At 30.5% G+C, this 18,993-nt stretch overlaps 1 protein-coding gene across 2 annotated transcripts; it reads left to right on the top strand.

The window, feature by feature from the left end:
- Positions 1 to 12,623: 12,623 nt before the first annotated feature.
- Positions 12,624 to 17,134, top strand: LOC105124299 (probable beta-1,3-galactosyltransferase 11). Of its 2 annotated transcripts, XM_011024259.1 has the most exons (13): positions 12,624 to 12,926; positions 13,011 to 13,074; positions 13,160 to 13,209; positions 13,322 to 13,515; positions 14,061 to 14,124; positions 14,243 to 14,315; positions 14,750 to 14,873; positions 15,173 to 15,260; positions 15,372 to 15,422; positions 15,813 to 15,884; positions 15,971 to 16,083; positions 16,544 to 16,613; positions 16,697 to 17,134. In XM_011024259.1, exons 1-12 carry the CDS (start codon positions 12,808 to 12,810, stop codon positions 16,564 to 16,566), a joined length of 1,035 nt encoding a protein of 344 aa, XP_011022561.1. In that variant the 5' UTR covers positions 12,624 to 12,807; the 3' UTR covers positions 16,567 to 16,613; positions 16,697 to 17,134. The 2 variants fall into 2 exon arrangements, with proteins under 2 accessions (XP_011022561.1, XP_011022560.1); XM_011024258.1 differs by having other exon boundaries at positions 16,544 to 17,134.
- Positions 17,135 to 18,993: the final 1,859 nt, after the last annotated feature.

Genomic DNA, 18,993 nt, shown 5'->3' with positions numbered 1-18,993 from the left:
AAATATTTTTATTAGTTATTTAAGTTATTTTTGAAGTTATCAAGTCAATTAACTTATGTTAGTTCAATTACTACTTTTTTACTTGTATTTAAAATTTAAATATTATAATTTTAAGTTATTTTATCTATATATTTAAATTAAAATTATATATATATATATATAATCTCAACCAAAATATACCAATACAATTAAACTAACAAACTCCAATTAGAAAGGAATTTGACAAACTCGAATGAATTAGAACCTTGAATGAATTAGAAAAGGAGGGGCCTACACAAGAAACTATTACTCACTACGTAAGAGGAGACAGAGAGGTCCTGGAATTTAAGATTTATTTATCCAATCATAGGATAGAAAAGGATGAAAAACGTATTTACTTATTTACAAGAGACAAACTAAATAAAAGATAGATTGGCCTCCCCGCCTTGCATCTTCGTACAAGAAATAAGAAGAAATGTAACATATTTTATATTTTATGTTGTATAATAATTGTATTTTCAAATATTTTTAAAAAATATATTAAAATAATATTTTTTTATGTTTTTTAAAAATTAACATGTTAAAATAATATAAAAACATTAAAAAATTAATTTAAAATATATTATTTTTTGAATTTTTAATAGATTTGACCACAGTACTAAAAATTTGTTAAAAAATAATATAAATTATATATTAATATTTTATTTAATAATTTAAATTATTAGATGAAGTTTGTTTTTTAATATAATATCAAAGTTTTAATAACCAAGTAGTCACGAGTTTAAATCTTATAATTTTTATTTATTTAATAAAAATTTTTCATTTTAAAAAATATATTAAAGAATATATTAAAGAATAATATAAATTATATTTTTTTTAAACCTTAAGCTATTAAATTAAAATAATATCTTTTACCAGGTTCTTCTCTTGATAACATTTCATGTGTGTCTTTTTAATAATTTTAATTACCGGTAGCGTGTTTTTTGTTTTTAAAATGTTTTTTTATTTGATTTCTTTACTATTTGTTCTAATAGGAAGGCTTTTCTTCAATTGGAGCTTCTTCGTTACATGCAAATCAATATCAAAGCAAATCGTCAATCTTGAAAGTAACCACTGCCTTTTTTATTACACATTTCAATCTTTCTTTTTCTTTTTAAATTCCAAATTAATTCAATTTAATAATAATAATAATAATCAACAAGCTATGCAAAATGGTGGATCCAGAAAGCCATCTTTCACTCCAATGAAAGGAAAAATAATGCAAGAAATTTTTTTACGAGAAATTATTTGTTTTTTTTTATCTAATTTAAAAAATATTTTTTTATAGTGTACATAGTAATCAAAGCTCATATTCAAACCCATATGTTATGGTCTAAGACCAAGCCTAAATTGTATGTGAGTTTTTTTTAATTGAATTCATCATTTATAGAGATAACACAAATAATGGCATATGTTAGAGGTTGAATAAAAAGAAAAGAAAAAAGCGTGAAGGGTGTTCAACAAATAATATATATATATATATATATATATTGATTTGGCCTGATTACAAGTTTATTATTATTATAAAAGTAGATTTATTCAATGATTATATGCATATAATATATTGATGAAGCAAATTAATTTAAAGTTTGAATTTATTATTATAGAAGTTAATAGAAAAGAAATAATTTGACAATTATTATTTCTTATCTAAATTTGAATGTGAAAGGACAAAAACTAACATCTAAAATTGTTATATACCTAAAATGAAGAAAAAAAAGGGATTGAAGAATCTTTATTAAACATCTATAAAATCAGCATAACATGAAAATCATCATTTGTCACATACATGACTCTTAATAACATATTAGGCCCAGGAGAATGATTCATCTTAGCATCATTTGAAAGCCGTAGTTGCTTCTGATAAATAGCTGCAGACAGCATAGATCTTACTTGGACCCCAATTAATCTTGTTCGAAAATTCCATTGCCTTTACGACATAGATTCTAAACATTTTGCTAAAAACAATGCCATTGTTAGCGCATAACCTTCATATGCAAAAGCAGCTTTGCGTTCAGCTACCTCAATGAAGGCTTTAAGATGCAAAGGGCCAGTGGAATCTGTGATTACCTTGATCAATGCAAAAACCCCAGAAATTAAAATTTGTTTCTGGTTGCATGAAAAGATCATTGACCACATTGAAGGTGGATTAGATGATCCTTTTTCATTCAATTTGCTCTCCATAGACATCAAGTACCAGGTCTGTGCTTGATCTGCCTGCCTCAACTGTGGAATGTCTTTGTCTTCAAGAATTTTCGTTTTACCCTTCTTCATTAATGAATTCAGCCACCAAAATGACATTGTGCTAAAAAAACCTGCTTTGGAAAAAGGAGTAACGTTGTCATTTGAACTGAATTCACCTGTGTCATTTCCTTCTTCACCTTGTAAAGGTTCATAGAGAATTTTTGAAGTATCAACATGCGGATCATTTTCCATGATATAGCTCTTTCCCTGAAAAACGCAAAACAGCAATAAAATTGCTCAACCTTGTGCACCACAACAGCTCTCCAAAGAGAGGAACAACATATATAGAAGTCTAGAAACTAGAAAGGCCACAACTGAACAGAACTTCATCACTGCAAAGTGCTGGTCGTGGATTGCCATTATAACTGAAAATTTCAGGGTTTTTTTCTTCTTCTTTTTGGCTAGTCGTGGATTGCCAGAGTTGATACCTTAACAAGTTGATGTTCTTATTGCACCTTGCATTTTCTCGTGGCCTATTTTTTAAGCCTCTCAATTACAAGCATTTGCCATGCGCATCCTGAATCAGACTGAAAACACAGCAAGAATAATACACGAGCTAAGTAAAAGTGTATTGTATATAGATCATTTGTGGAACGAGGTCAATATATTTAAAAACTACTGTATACATTTAATATTAGATTTGAATCTTTTGACCCACCAGAAAATTCTTTAACCTATTCATGGTCCAAACCTGTTAGACTTTTCAAACAGCAACTCATAAGAAACTTTAATTCAATAATTAGGCAATTGCAGCATGAATGAGAAAACAAGCATTTGATTGAGTTCAGAAACTAGTTTTTGTGAAACACACATGAGCTTGACAGGATTTCCTAATCATTATATGAGAGTAAAAGTCAAATTTAAAATAAGAAAAAGTGAATGCCACTGTGAAATAACAGTGCTAGCTAGACTCCATGTAACAGAAACTAGCAGTACTGTTGTATCCATTACAAAAGAGAACAAGAAAGAAAGAATGGAAGATAAGAAAAACACATACGAAAAGCATGAAGAAAAAGCCAACGTATATACATGACTTGCATGTTCTGATCAGATTGTTGAACAAGTATTATATCAAGAAAGTTTTATATTATCCTCTAATATATTTTTTTAAATAAAAACTTTTTAAATTTAAAATTTATATAAATTTATTATTATTTTGTACTTAATTTTGTCAAATAAATGCTCATCACTATCTTGTATTTAATTTTATTAAATAAAATTATAATGATAAAATTTAAAGCTGTAACTATCAGATAAATAAAATTTTGATATTATATTAAAAATTTATCTTAATCAAAAAATTTAAAATGATAAGCAAAGCTTTTTTAAAGTTTGATATTATTCTCTAACTCCTTGACTTAATTTTTTTTTAATATTCAGTAACATTAGCTAGATATGAATTAGTATCTATATAATTTGAATTCTTCATATAATATCATTTAGTTATCAAATATATGATGGTTAATTGGGATCTAGCAGTTAGATATATTCCATTATTATATGATAATATTTGAAAAATTATTTTTGATAAATAAGTAATGTTGGGCTTACCTACGAAGAATTTACAAAAACAAGCAAGAAGTGTCGTAAAACAAATTACCTGAAACTTTTGCACAATAAGAGAAAATTGTTAAACGCCAACAGAATATCATATGGGCATTTATACTTGATGGTTGTCGACATCATAATTCCTGAGGGATCCATGTTGTTAATTAGCTCATCGTCGGGGATTTATGTTTGATAGAAATTTCATCAACGAATCAAGAAGCTGATGGAAATGCCAATGGAATGTAGATGCCCAGAAAAAAAATTTATTGATCCATGATGGACATTTCTATCATGGATCCATTAGTTAAGTTGCGAATATCACCAACAACGTCACTAGCAAAATTCCCTACATAATTTTTTTTTATTTATTCCATTAATAAATCTAAAAACATCAAAATATTATGTGATTGTCTAACAAAATTAATTTGGCTACAACTGATAGAATCACCAATAAACAAAATTCCCTACATAATTTTTTTTATTTACTCCATTAATAAATCTAAAAACATCAGTCTAACAAAATTAGTTTGGCTACAACTGATAGAATCACCAATAAAATATTTATTTTTGTTGGTGATTTCATCAATATTTCATTACTTGTTTTTTTTTATTTGCATGTTTATTTGTTATAACCTCAATTATTTTTTAAAAAAACCTAAAATTACAACAATAATAAATAATAAATTAAGCGATAAAATTTTATAATACTAATTTAACAGTTAATATCAATATTTTATACAAATATCTTAATTATGCTACAAAAAAAAAATGAAGTTGAAAGGGAGGAAGAAAAAATCATGAACTAGAAGGTCTAGGATGTCCAGGTGGGAGAAGATAATACATCACCATATATGCATGTGTTTGTTCTTAATCCTATTTTGTTTTTCCATATAGGCCTTCAAATCAGACATTCATTCCTCAACATGTTCTTAGGCCATCTCCTGAAAAAGTAATGATGGCTGACTTAGGCTGGATTGCAATGTATCTATAGTTAAAACATTACAATCCACCTTCATATCTCGAGTTGTAGTCATAGATATATCATGAATTAAATTCCTATTAAGTTCATTAGTTGCTCCAACCTTCAACCATAACTGAGGATTATAAGGAGGATAGGTTGAAGTGTTTTCTCTATATTTAGCAACCATACCGACATTATATGTTTCCTACAAAAAAATCCAAAATCTATATCTATATATATATATATATATAAAAACTAATAAGCCTATAATTATCTAAAAACACTTACAACAAATGATTCAACTCTGTTGTTAATAAATTGTCGCACCATTTTCTCTCTATCCCCTTTTCTTATATGTGTTTTCACATGTAAGTCCATCAGAATTGATTTGTGCCCAATCTATGAAGTTCGCAAAATAATCATTTTAAAAAAAGTCTCATAATAAACACTAATTTAAAAAAAAATTATAAACATAAAATAAAGCCTTACTAGGCACTTTGCGTGATTTATAAAAAGATGTAATCCCTTATTATACATGCTCATAAAACTATAAGTTTCTTTTTTTTACTTATGATTTGAATCATAATCGTTTTTTGGAATTATTTGATATCATAAATTCTTGAAATTGTTTATAATTACTCTATGTGATGTGGTTCTGTCTATAATGTTTCTATAATGCAATAGCATCAAACTCGGCTGTACTCTTTGTATATTTATAGACGTTATACCACAAATCAAACAATTTGATTCAGGAAATTATCAAATAAAAATAAGTTAACAAATTTTTTTTACTAGAATATTGTCAAATATATTAATTTTTTTACTAGAAGATTGCCAAATATATTCTCCTTTATATATGTGATATTCAAATTATAGCAAATGACATTAGTCTTCTAATAAAAAAAACCTAAAAAATATTTTGTTTTACCCAATTACAGGCAAAGCCAAAATAAAAAAATTTCTGCTTACCAAAATAAAAACCAAAGCAATGCTCTAATAATATAAAATTATATACAATTCTTCACCTAATAGAATTAACAATGCAATTTAACTTTCAACTTTATCTTTTAAAAAGTTTTTTTTTATTGTTTTTATATCGATGATGAATTGGCAAGAATCTTTGGTGGCAATAAAAAAAACTTTACCACCATTTGTTAATGTAATAAATGCCTTATTATTTTTCATACGGTATAGATAAGCTAGTTTTCCATATGTGCTTCAATCCAAAATCATTCCATACATAAAAAAATCATTTATAATCTATGTCAATGATGTTTTCATCTAATAATTTTGTTTTCTTAAGATATCATATGTCAAATCTTTAACTGATCATAATCAATTCAACTTATCAATCAATAATTAAAAATAAACATCTATATTCTTTTCTTAACTGTAGAGACTATGTATGACCATAGATAAAAACATGAATTTCAACTTCATACACATTTGTAGAAGCAAGTTGTAAACTATTAGTATAATTAACCAACAAGAATAGAGTATGACAAAGGATCCAAATCAATTAAATTTATTTACACACAAGCTAAGACGTATATTTCATGGTTCCATTAAAAACTGGAGATGTACCATATTACTAAGCTTCACTAATAAAAGGGTACATTATAACTCTATCGACTAAATGATGTCATGTTATATGCTTAATAATATTTAGAGACATAAATAACAATTGCAGCCTATGAGTGATTGGGAAGTATTACACTTTTTTTATATGCAATAAGTATCCTTCCTCTACCACTATTAGGTTTATATTGAGTATGTTGACAAGTTTTGTACTCGGTAAAATTTGCATATTTACAATGGTATAGTATGCAAAAGTTTAAATACATATCAATATTTTGATATCTTAAGTTACGAGGTTTAATCATTGATTTAGTAGTATATAAGTTCTATTTTAACTTATTCCTTTTAGGTAAGATGTTTTTATTTTATTCAATGATATTATTATAATTGGCCTTACTCAATCCATAATTTGTCTTAATAGTAAATATTCATATAATGATTAAAAATTTGTTATGAGTTATGTATTCATTCTATAATAGTTTCATTGTAGTCTTTTAAAAGTTTAAAAAATCTAGTTGTATCTACATTTGGTTTTTAATCTAAAAAGATGTTATGTGAACCTTCACCTGAATAACCTTGATTCATTCAATTTGTATCTATTACCATACTCCTATAAGAATTATTATTATTATCCATAAACTCATGTACGTTGTTAGAACTAGAAATTGATACAATTATTTTTTATAACATAGTTTGATAAGGAATATAGCGTTTTCTATCTGCAAACCAATAAAAGTATTTCTCAATGAATCTTTTTTTTAAGTAAATGTATCATCACAACACCTTTATGGTGGAAATTTTTATTTTAATACTTTACATATGGACATCTAATTTCACTTACATTAATATTCTTTGAATTTAAAAATATAAAATTAATAAAATCATCAACCTCTTGAAGATAAACTTGCTTATATAATTTTTTGGGTAAATTTCGATACATTCAATAACAATCATCCATTACTTATAAACCTATATAGAATATTTATAATAATATTTATTATTAATATAACCATAAATTCAAAATTCAACTTTTGATTAAAAATTAATTCATAATTCAGTAACAGATTATCATTGCTACACAAATACAATGTAGCATCAAAATATGGATTAAACATTAATAATAAATAATCAATACTCAACTAATTATCTATCATTTATTCAACCTAAATTAATACCCTTTAGTTATTATCAATTATTATTAAAGCCACAAAAAATCATTTTCCTTAACTTTTCCTAAATTTATAGCTTGACAATACAGTTAATAAAATATAGTTGATATGCATTAAATAACTCATCACTTCTGTTCAATTATAATACATCTAAATTATAAAATCAAATTCAATTTCTCTTAAATCTCAAACAAACTCTAACATACAAATTATACATTAGTACAATAAAATTCTCTAAGAAAAAAAAATATAAAACACTTAAATATATAAAAAAAACTACAAATACTATAAAAACATTTCAAAAAATTAACTAAAACCATTAATGGGTTCCAAATAAAGGATAGTTTTGCTTGCGTCTGTTTGAGAGTGTAGTTGTGGTTGCTTTTTAAAGTATTTTTCTTTTCAAAATACATCAAAATATTTTTTTTATTTTAAAAAAATTATTTTTGAAAGCAGTGTTTCAAAATGATCTACAATATTTTAAAAATTAATTTTTAACAAAAAATTTAAATTTTTTAAACCGTATTTCCAAACTCTCAATTAGTATAAACAAAAATTACACATGTTTTATTAGACTTGATTAATTATCAATCTTGATTACCTTGAATCCAGTATGCTCATTGAACTTATTTTATTTTAACAAAATTATTTATAAAATTTTTAACAAAATAATAAAAATTAACTCTTCAGATTACAAAGTAAAAAAGATCAAATCTTAAGGTTTTCAGGTTAATTTTTGTATATATAAATTTTCAGTGGAATGTTACAGGAGTAAATGTTTAGTTGGTAGCTCCAATGATGGATTGGTCCCATAAGAAGGAGGATTGCCATACTGTATGAGATAATTGTGAGCACAGCGACAAAATACTGGCATAAGCCTGCACAGACGTCGGAGGCACCAGAGGTGGTTGATGTGGTGGCAGTCGTCTGGGATTGAACCCCGCAAGCACTAGGGATGGATGGGATTATGGCAGAGCACCAGAGGTGGCAGGGATTATTCTACCATGCCCTTTCCTTATCATTTACCTGGAAACGGGGGGGAAACCACAACTGTCCTTTTTATCCTACGCTACAGCGAGAGTCGACGTGCACTCCCCGCGGCCATGAGAAGAAAGTGAGATCTTTAATAATGAGACTCGCAAGAGTCAAGCGGTCTGCATCTACAGACCTTCTATGATGCATCTACAGACCTTCGATTCTTTCACATGCATCTACATGCTTTTATAACTGCGTGTTTCACATTGAATTTTATCTTTTTTTATTAAAAATTAAAATTTATTTTTGTTTTAAATTTATTTTTTAGTAGTTTTAAATTATTTTGATATTTTAATATAAAAATAAATTTTTTAAAAAATATTTAATATATTTTTAAATAAAAAATATTTTAAAAATTAATTATTACTACAATTTCAAATACCTCATAAATCAAAAACTTAATTTATTGTTCCATGTTAAAGTGTGTTTGACTATATAATTCAACCTGCTTTTTATTAAAATGTAAAAATATATATTTAAAATTATTTTTTATATTTTTAAACTATTGTGATATATTGTATAAAAATAATTTTTTAAAAAAATATATTATTTTTAAATATTTTTAAATAAAAATTACTTTAAAAAATAATCTCAACTATATTCTCAATTATCTCAAATTATCTCGAACGCTACAGCATTAAAATGAAATGATTTTCTAGAACAGTGCCAGCCTCCTAATTTTCCATTTTTAGCCAGCTGACACATTCTCATGTGAATTCTACTACTTCTTTTTTAGCCAACATATTGTCCATCATTGCTTTCTTTATTTTCTTTTTCAACGAGGACAAAGGATTCCAACGTGTCAAATCTTATAGAAACCACGTGTTCTAAAGCTTTTTATATATAGCGCTCAACAGCATGTTGAGAGTTTTGATATCACTTGCCATTTCTTGCAATTAATGGGTATATTTATCTCTCATGAATCATTGTTGCTATTTCTAGAAAGATTGTAAGCTTCGTCCTCGATATGGGTCCAATAAATATCCTTTCAAATAAAAGAATCATGTAACATGAACATAACGTTTCCTGTCAAAAGTGTGAAACGACATGTCTATCTTTAAAAATAAAAAAATTCGTTTGAAAAATGTCCTATTAGAAATATTTAAAGGTCACTCGCATAAGTTGATATGTCAACTTTTTAAATTTAAAAATAGATATATTTAAATTAAAAAATAATTTAATTATTCAAATTTTAAATTTATTTTTTAATAATTATAAGTTTGATTCTCTTCAAAACTATTAAAGACTTATAGTTTTAAATTTTAGAATCTATAAAATTAGTCAAAATATATATAAATTGACTGGACATCCAAATTAAAAAAATAATATATTTAGAAAAATTTATTTTAAAAGTTATAGATAACAAGTATAAAAATTAAGTTTTCAAAAAAATAAAACTAATTAGAATAGCAAATTTAAATATTAGTTTTATTAGCAATATTAAAAAGAAAGGAGGTTGAGACTTACTATGCGCAACTGCTGCTGCACCTCTTGGTAACAGTGCGCTAAAATCAGCATTACCACGAGTGTCAAGGAAAGTGATTGATGCCCCTAAAGGCATGCTCACAACAAAAGCACCCAGATGCTGAGTTATGCCTCCTGCTTCCTTTGCTGCCCCTGATGTTCAACGTAGTGCATCCATAAGAGTAGTTATGCCATGGTCAAAATGACCCGTGATTGTTACAAACGCAGGCCGTGGAAGAATTTCTAAACCTTCATTGCCTCCTGATATTGACCCAACTTCCTAAAAAATTGAAACGACAAAGTACAAACAGTCAATGATTGAAACTCGATTTTTCAAAGCAGCCATCTCAAAAATCAATCAAACATGATCAACTCGAAAATGGAGGGGAGGAAGGAAGCAGGGAGCTGAAAGAGCAGATCAAATACATATTGCCGATACGGTCATGCAAGCTCCGTTGTCAGTTGAATTGAGACTCCCATTTTCTCTGCTTCTTGACATTACGTAATTGAATGTGAAAGACTCCTTACAACTCTTGATGTTAATTAAGCATGAAAAGCTCCATATAATTATGGAGACTTGTGAAGGGAAGTGACATTCCAACCAGCTCCACTACATCGACACAGGGTGGGTCAAATTCTGAGACAACAATTTTCACCAACATTAACAAGAATTTGCTGCGGAGTTGTAACATGAAAAGGACTTGGTAGTTCTTTTCAGTTTAGGAGGCTCATATGGAGCTTCAACTGGTTGTCGGGTCTTCTTTTTGTCCCTTTCAGCCAACTTCCATTTCTCTTGCATCTCCAAATCAACTGATTCACTGTCATTTCTTCTTCTACCCCATTGATGATATCAAATTAAAAATAAAAGGAAAAGGAAAAAAAGACCAAGTTCAGTTAGGCCAGCCCAACCAGCCTGCTATCCAGCACTGTGGCTTTCCAGCCTAACCAATTACTCCTTTCCAGTCTAAACACTCGCCAGAGACTGGGCCTCATCCCACGCAAATTCCCAATAAGCCTAACAACAAGCACACACTGTGAGTTTCTAACTCCAATTAATAATATTTCACCGCACTCTCCTATGTTTATATGATAAAAAAAAAAAAGTTAGAAAAAAATTCTAATGATAAAAAAACAGTGTATAATATATATACACGTATTACTTTTGTATTTGAAAGAGTTCATAAATCATGGTTAACAATCTACTGGGATTTCTATATAAAACTGCAAAACTTGGTTAATCCAAGATAGCTGCCTCTGTGAGACAAAAATTAACACACGAGGGTAAGAATGATAATGAATTTACTTGCCATAATAAATAAGTTTATTTTATATTATTTTTATCATGCCTTACTTCATCAAATATAAAGAATATGATAATTATATAAAAAGACAAGGAGAAGCTCTTTAGAACCAGCTCCTTCAAAATTAGCAGTCCATTTCCTCCCCAGAGTAGAGTCTATGAACAATACTGATCAAGGTTATTGCTTCTTAGGAACTTGTTAACGTGGAACACCCGACTAATGATTTCATGGATCTCGCCAGATCGAGGGATAAAGATAATTCGAGAGGAAAAGGTGCGCACTACCCCTTTGACGGGACTCGACTTTTGATCTCTCATCCTAATATAATAATTGGCGACGGTAAAGCACACAAGTTTAATTTTTAGGTCAAAATCTACTTAAAATACGTACTTTTAGGAGAGTTTTATGGATGAAATTATGGTTAGGTATAATTTAATTATATATAAAATTTAATTATAAAAGTTAATAATTTTTATTTTTTATAGTTTTTTTAGTGGATTTCACACCCAAACTATAACTTTCACCTTTAAAATAAATACACTAAGCGTCTTCGGTGATCTTCACAAAGGCTCCGATTATTCATGTTTAGGGATTGTCTTTTTAGCTTATTTATTTTCTGTATTTCATTATTGATACTGAGTTTTTTTTGTTTATTTCTTGTTTGGCCCTATCAACTAGCACAAATTAAAATTATTTATCTTGTTTGTAGGCTTTTAGACATTGGTTATCAATTATTCATAAATTTAATTTTTATAAGTTTTTATGTGGATTTTTTGAAAAAAAATAGTTATTTTTTAGTTTTTTTAATTCTTTTTATTAAGTTTTTTTAGTTTTTTATTTGAAGAAAATCATTTTTATTTTATTTTTTCTATATTTTTTAGTTTTTTATATATATAAAGATTTGAAATAATTTCTTTTACCGAGAATAAAATTTGGAAGAATAAGAGCTAAATATCTTGAATTTTACACGAATTTTAATTTAATTATAATGTTCTAAGTTTTTTGTTTTCCTTTTCGAGTAATGCAATAGAATGAACGTTGAAAAAAATAAAAGATACTCTGATTTTTTATTTTTTTTAAAAATGATTTCACAGTGGCCTCCCCCTGCCACTGTGACCTCTTACCAATACATCAGCTCCACCACAAACAAAGGAAGGTGTTCAGATTCTTAGAAGGCTTTGAATTATCCTAAATTGAAAGAATAAGGATTGATTTGAAACAATGATTTTTATGAGAAACGATTCAGATAAATATATAAACTATAAGGATCAAAATGATTTTTTCCCTTTAATCCTTGCAATAAACGAAACCAAGGGACAAACACCTCTCAATTTTTAGGAATAGGAATCAGTTACGACGTTACATCTCTCGACTGGACACCCTCTCTCCCCCTCTCTCAAGCCTCCGTTAAAGCATCAACTAATCCAGATCCAGTCACTCAAATCTACTCATCCAATCCATTTTTAACTACATTGAGTTGCTAGCAGAAATGCATACTCGAGGTGGATCAAGTAGCCGGGGGCAATCCGGTTTAGGATTCGGGTCACGGGTTTCTTCTCTTTTGCTAGCCATGTTTGCAACCATGGCTACAATTTATGTTGCTGGCCGGTTAGTCAATCCCTTTTAAATTAATAGTTACAGCCCCAATATTTTTGAGTAATTAAGTGTTTGATTAGTGTTTCGTAATTATAGTTTATGGCAGGATGCAGAGACTAGATTACATTTAGTTGAAGAACTTGATAAAAGAATTGGACAGGTTAGTGTAATTTATTTATATTTTTCTTTTGGGTTTAAGTTTACTTGATAAATGAATTAATGAACATTTTTAATTATTATTTTAGGGGAAATCTGCTGTTTCTGTTGATGATACATTAAAAATCATAGCTTGCAGGTAATGAGCTAAAAAAAATATTTTTTTATATTTTGTACGTTGGGTCAAATTTGAGAAGCTATAGTATTATTTAATGTGGTTGGAGTTAATTGCTTAATTTATTTCTGTTTAGGGAGCAACAGAAGAGGTTATCAGCTGTTGAGATGGAATTAGCTGCAGCGAGGCAGGCAGGTTTTGTTTCGAACAAATTGGTTGATAAGGGTGATGGGCATTCTAAGAAAAGGATTTTAGTTGTTATTGGAATTATTACAACGTTTGGTCGAAAGAAGAATAGGGATGCTATTAGGAAGGCGTGGATGCCTACTGGTAAAATTGATTGCCCCTATGCAAGTTTGGAAAATTGTTTGTGTAGTTGGTAGTGGTTATTGATATAGGTGTTGGATTTCTTGACATCGCAGTAGAGTGCAATGTAGATCGCTGATTGTATATAGATTTATGTTGTAATAAAGGAGGGGTGTCTGGGCATCATAATTCTTGCAACGGTAGTTTTACTTGTCTGAGCAGAAATTTGGCAGGGTTTTTCATGTTGAGAGAGTGCTAAACATTTCCGTAAGATTTGTCTTTAGCTGTACTATTTATAAGGATGTTAGTATGCTCCCAACATAGAGGAATTTGCTAGTGTAAAACTAACAGTTACTAGAATTGATATATGATTTGGTGGGTATAGCTAATTGAGTACCAAGAAAGGTCTCTGATAATGGCCTTGGGGATTGTTTGAAGGCTGATTACTTCTATGATAATAGCTTATGTTGCATCCATCTTTTATACATCTGAGGCCTTTTAAATGTATTACTATATAATTTTGGCTGCTTCTTTGGATGGTAGTTAACCTACAGTTGCAATATGTGCAGGTGCAGCCCTAAAAAAAATGGAGGATGAAAAGGGCATTGTTTTGCGATTCGTAATAGGAAGAAGGTTTCTGTTTGATGATTTATTTTCATTTTAGAGAGACACTAGCTTCATCTTTTTCTAATTCTGTCTTCAGAAAATCTTGGGGTCATTCTGTTTTTTAAGTCAGCATTACATTTTGCAGTGCAAATCATGGAGACAGTTTGGACAGGGAGATCGATAATGAAAATAGGCAGACTAATGACTTCATTGTTCTCGTAAGTTTACCTTTTATTCTGTTAATTAGAATTAATTTAAGAACATTTTCTTTTTAAGGTCTTGTTAAATCCTTGCATGCTGGAAAGATTTATACTAAATTCTGCTTTACCAGAAGTTAAGTTTCTTAATCTTTCAACTTTTATAAGATATTTGAATTGTGAAGTATAATAAGCACTGCTCTTTGCCTAAGCATTAAATATCCAGGTGTAGACAATCTTAATTTATAATTTTGGCAATGCAGCCTAGATCCTAGTTTACTAAGAAACGAACTAAATTGAATTGTGCTTCTGTCAGGCAACCTGAATTGATGTCGTAGTGGTTGGTGTATGGGGGTAATAAGTTCCAATGGTGTCAGACAGCATGTTTAAATACATGGTAATTTGAAGGAGCAGATTTTAGTTGTATTGTTTACATTCCTTTCTTGCCTCAACAGGATGGTCAAGTGGAAGCCACAGAGGAGCAACCAAAAAAGTCAAAATTATTCTTTATACATGCTGTGGAGACCTGGGATGCTGAATTTTATGCTAAGGTCAATGATGATGTTTATGTTAATATTGGTATGTAGTCTTCAGTAGCATTGTTGTGATAATTAGGCCAACTGCATGTGGCATCATTGTGTGATATACTACTAGAAAAGGGACCTTATAGGTTATTATTATAAAGGGATTATTTATGTGAATAATTGAACAAACAGTCTTAATGTTGAGAATAGAAACAAGAAATAAAGAATACAGCTTCAAAATTTTGAGAGAGTAGTACTTGACCTCCTGGGTTATTTTGGAACTTGAATGCTGCAAAACTATGTAATTGCATTCCAAACGGAGTACTGCTGTTGAGCCTTCACTTTGATGTGCAGATGCCCTGGGAGCAACCCTTTCTACTCACTTGGATAAACCTCGCACTTATATTGGGTGTATGAAATCAGGCGAAGTTTTTTCTGAGCCGTGAGTTTGATCAAAATTCTTTATCCAACAATAACTCCTGTCTTGGTGTAGAAAATAATAATGTTTCATAAGAATGTTATCTGGAACTCTGATATTATATGTATTTTATAGGACCCACAAATGGTATGAACCAGACTGGTGGAAATTCGGCGATGCAAAATCGTAAGTAATAGAGCATTGGTTTTGTCATATTCCTTATAATGGAAGGATATTTGTGCTCTTTATAGTTTGCATAGATGCATGGCAAGGTAAGCCTGCCTTTTGATGGTTTGTTTGGTCTTGATACAAAAACACCTATTCTGTCATGGCTTTCATAAATCCCATAATAGCTCTTTAATGTGTGAATAAGTGAACCAATTTTCTGGCAGCATGGTGCTAAACACAATTGTAGCTGGATTTCCTATGTTCATCTCTGCTATGTTGTCTAAATAATGACTCACTCCGCATATATTAAACCCTTAGTCCATCAAAGTTACTATAATATAACTGGTGCAGATAAAATACACTGCCAATTCTTCAAATCTGTAGTTAAGAAATCTCGTTATGGTGCAGATATTTCCGACACGCATCAGGTGAAATTTATGCCATTTCACGAGCTTTGGCTCAGTTTATTTCAATTAACAGGTAGATTTTTAACTTTCTAGCTAATATGCATGACAAAAGAACGTATTTGACTTCAACAAGTTGACCCACTTATTTTGTTTTTACAGGTCCCTTCTCCGTACATATGCCCATGATGATGTCAGTACTGGGTCATGGTTCATTGGGCTTGATGTACAGCACATTGATGAATCAAAATTTTGCTGCTCCTCATGGGCCACAGGTCTCTTTCTTTCTTGTGTGTGTATGTGTACAAACAACAACTTTATTAGGATGAAGTCATGGAAGAGCAAGAAAGAGGCCATAATAATATAACTGATTTGCTGGTTCCAACCTATAGTCTTCAAGTAACACCCTGATGGAGCTTTGACAGTGTGTGATTCAGTCATGATAGAGAAATTCTTATATGTATGCACAAATCAGTTATAATACTGCCTGTTGGCAGTGTCCCATGACATCTATAAAAAGCACTGCCACCCAAGACTTGGTTTCTAATGTCACCAAGCAAGGTCAGATGTGAGTTAAAAAAATGATACCTTGCCCATACCTGTCTGACATGATGAACTAGAAACTGGGTGCATGAATGCTAGCCCTTTTCCGCCTTGATAATAGCTGCTGTTTATTCTCAAAGAGAAGATATCATATCTCCATGGTCAATATTCTAATTCTATTTGATACTCCAGGGTCAATATGTGCAGCTGTGTGATTGGATCTGCCTTGTTAACACTGCACCTGAATCTAATACATAGCAAGGTAGGCCATGTCAACATGCAACAAGAAAGGATTCTGTTTGCATTTCCCTTTGCGTGAACCCTCTCTCTGGTTTCTGATGACAGACACACGAACATCATGTAATGCATCTGGTGAGAGTTGATCCTGATTGCGATGAAAGTGTGAAATTGTTGATAGAAGATGTATTGTGATACTCTCGCCTTTAGACAACCAGTCTAGGTTCGTTCAAAACCTTTGGGCGAGCCACTTAGCAATTATGAAGATTTTTTACACTGCAGGAGAAGTTTCTCACGGATATGTCTTGTAATTGGTTTCTGAGCTGATTCTTGAAATTCTGTTGTCGAGTTATCCTTAAGAACAATTAAAGAGACTCGGATTCTTTTGGATTTCTTTTCTCAGGGGGAAGTAGATCCTTGTTGTACTTGGGTAACTTAGAACAGTGTACTCTTTGATTGTCATGTTCTTTATAAACTATCACTGACAATTAGAATGTTCATGGATTGGTTTCTAAAACATTTTATGACTGGCTTTCCTTTTGACTATCCATTATCACTGCAACATTTTTTGGGTTTTCTACATTGGAAATAGAAATTGTTGGGTGAGCCTGGTGACTTTTCAATTCACTCGGAACAGTGTTGAAATTGAAACCGGTTGATGCTAGGATGAGTGTTATATCAAGTGATGCTTTGTTTAAGGGATTTCCGTCGCCTTTCAAATTCATATCTGCCCGACTTTAATGTTTTCCTGCTGTTCGATATTCTCAACACTATACTCCAAGGTTCGACTTTAACAGAATAAGAGTGGTCGAACTCTGGCACGATTGGCTTCCACGTCCAAAGTTAGATTCCCCATTACCTTTCAACGTGTGCATAGGGGATTCTGGGATGTTTCTTCATGGTCGGAGGATTAATAACTGGTCTGGTGCTGAGATAAACCTGCAAAAAAGGAAAAACACAAAAGATCTCCTCGAAGCAAATCTTGAAAGTGAAACGAGGGCTAATAAAGTGAGGTGCATTGTATCTCTCTTTGTATGACATGAAAATGACAACACGAAACATATCTAATACCATTATCATGCCCAGGACATTTCCTTTGAAATTATGCTAGCACTTTTAGACAAGAAACACGCGGAGACTTGCTGGATTTTGTCCACCCTTGAAATTCAGTAGCTGCTGCAACCTTGTTTGAGGGTCTAAGCTTCCTTCCGTGGCTCCTTATTTGAGGGTGTAACATGGAGACATCTTTTCCAGCATCGTTGCGAGAGAGAGGATCAAAACTGCTAATAAGTCAACAAATCATTCTTTCTGCTTTTTCTGACCATCTTCTTATAACTTCTTCCTCACCATCGCTTTCTCGCTCACTCTTCAGGAAAAGGGCAAAAAAATCGGCGTTCTTAATTTATTGATTTTCGTATATTTAAATCGTTTTCGTCCAATCTCTTCTATGAACTATTTCCCTTTTCCTATCATTAGCTTTATGTTTTTAGGATTTTGTTTATATTAAAGGAAACAAAATTTATGTCAAAAAGGTTCGAGCTTCTTTCTTTCTTTCTCTGTTTTTTTGTTCGTATAAACAACATATCCTTTTAACTGCATCGTCTGCGTTTCAAAACACTTTTGACTGACGGTAACTGCTCTCGTCCACGAACTCAATATTATGAGATGAATGAAGAAAATAAATGAATCAGATTCCTTCGTTTAATTGAAACGCTTTTTACCCTTTATTCAACGAATTTTGTTCATACATTAGCACCTTTTCCGCAATCTTTTCCCTTCTGACACAGCTCAACACTTTTCCCTGTTACAGGATGGCCGAGCATTGCAGAAAACGTAGCCCGCCAAGCTCGCATTCAAATGCTAGCGCTTATGTGTTTTATCACCTTTCAACTTGTTCCTCTGTTTTTGTTAATAAACTTGGCCAATAACTTGTGTTGCTTGCTAAAAAGATCAACTTCCGTTTAAGCTTTTAATTAGTATATTGCAATACCAAATTCAACATATTGTCTTTCAATTTTTGTAGTAGAAAACACTTCCATAGCATTAACACAAGATTAAGTTCAGGTCGTCATGCCCACTGCATATTGTTGGCAAGATGGCTAGTTATTAACAAAAAACTAAAAGTGTTCAGTGTGATTTACTGTGGATTGCAATAGTTAATATCAAGGTTGCCTGGAAATTATCAATTTCCTTTTCGTGCATCTTCCCAGTTGAATTGGCTCATCTCGCCGCGTCTGCAGCTCTCTCTCGTTTTTTTTTTTCGATTTCTGGTCTTGAGCCTGTGGTCTGAAGGCTTGGATTAGTGTGGTTTGGTGGCCACTTTTGGATTGTGGCGTGATAATCAGCTGCTGTGTGGGGTTTTATGCCTTTATCCTTGATCGGTTGGGTTTTTGGCAGACAAGTCT

The sequence above is a fragment of the Populus euphratica genome, unplaced genomic scaffold (assembly GCF_000495115.2).
Source record: "Populus euphratica unplaced genomic scaffold, PopEup_1.0 scaffold4.1, whole genome shotgun sequence".
Classification (NCBI taxonomy): domain Eukaryota; kingdom Viridiplantae; phylum Streptophyta; class Magnoliopsida; order Malpighiales; family Salicaceae; genus Populus; species Populus euphratica.
The sequence above is the reverse complement of the archived record's forward strand: the minus strand, read 5'-3'. Positions and strand labels throughout refer to the sequence as shown.

Coding starts and splice junctions, on each gene's coding strand:
- LOC105124299 (XM_011024259.1), top strand. CDS start 12,808: ATGCATACTCGAGGTGGATCAAGTAGCCGGGGGCAATCCGGTTTAGGA. Junction 12,927..13,010: donor ACAATTTATGTTGCTGGCCG/GTTAGTCAATCC, acceptor TCGTAATTATAG/TTTATGGCAGGATGCAGAGA. Junction 13,075..13,159: donor TTGATAAAAGAATTGGACAG/GTTAGTGTAATT, acceptor TTATTATTTTAG/GGGAAATCTGCTGTTTCTGT.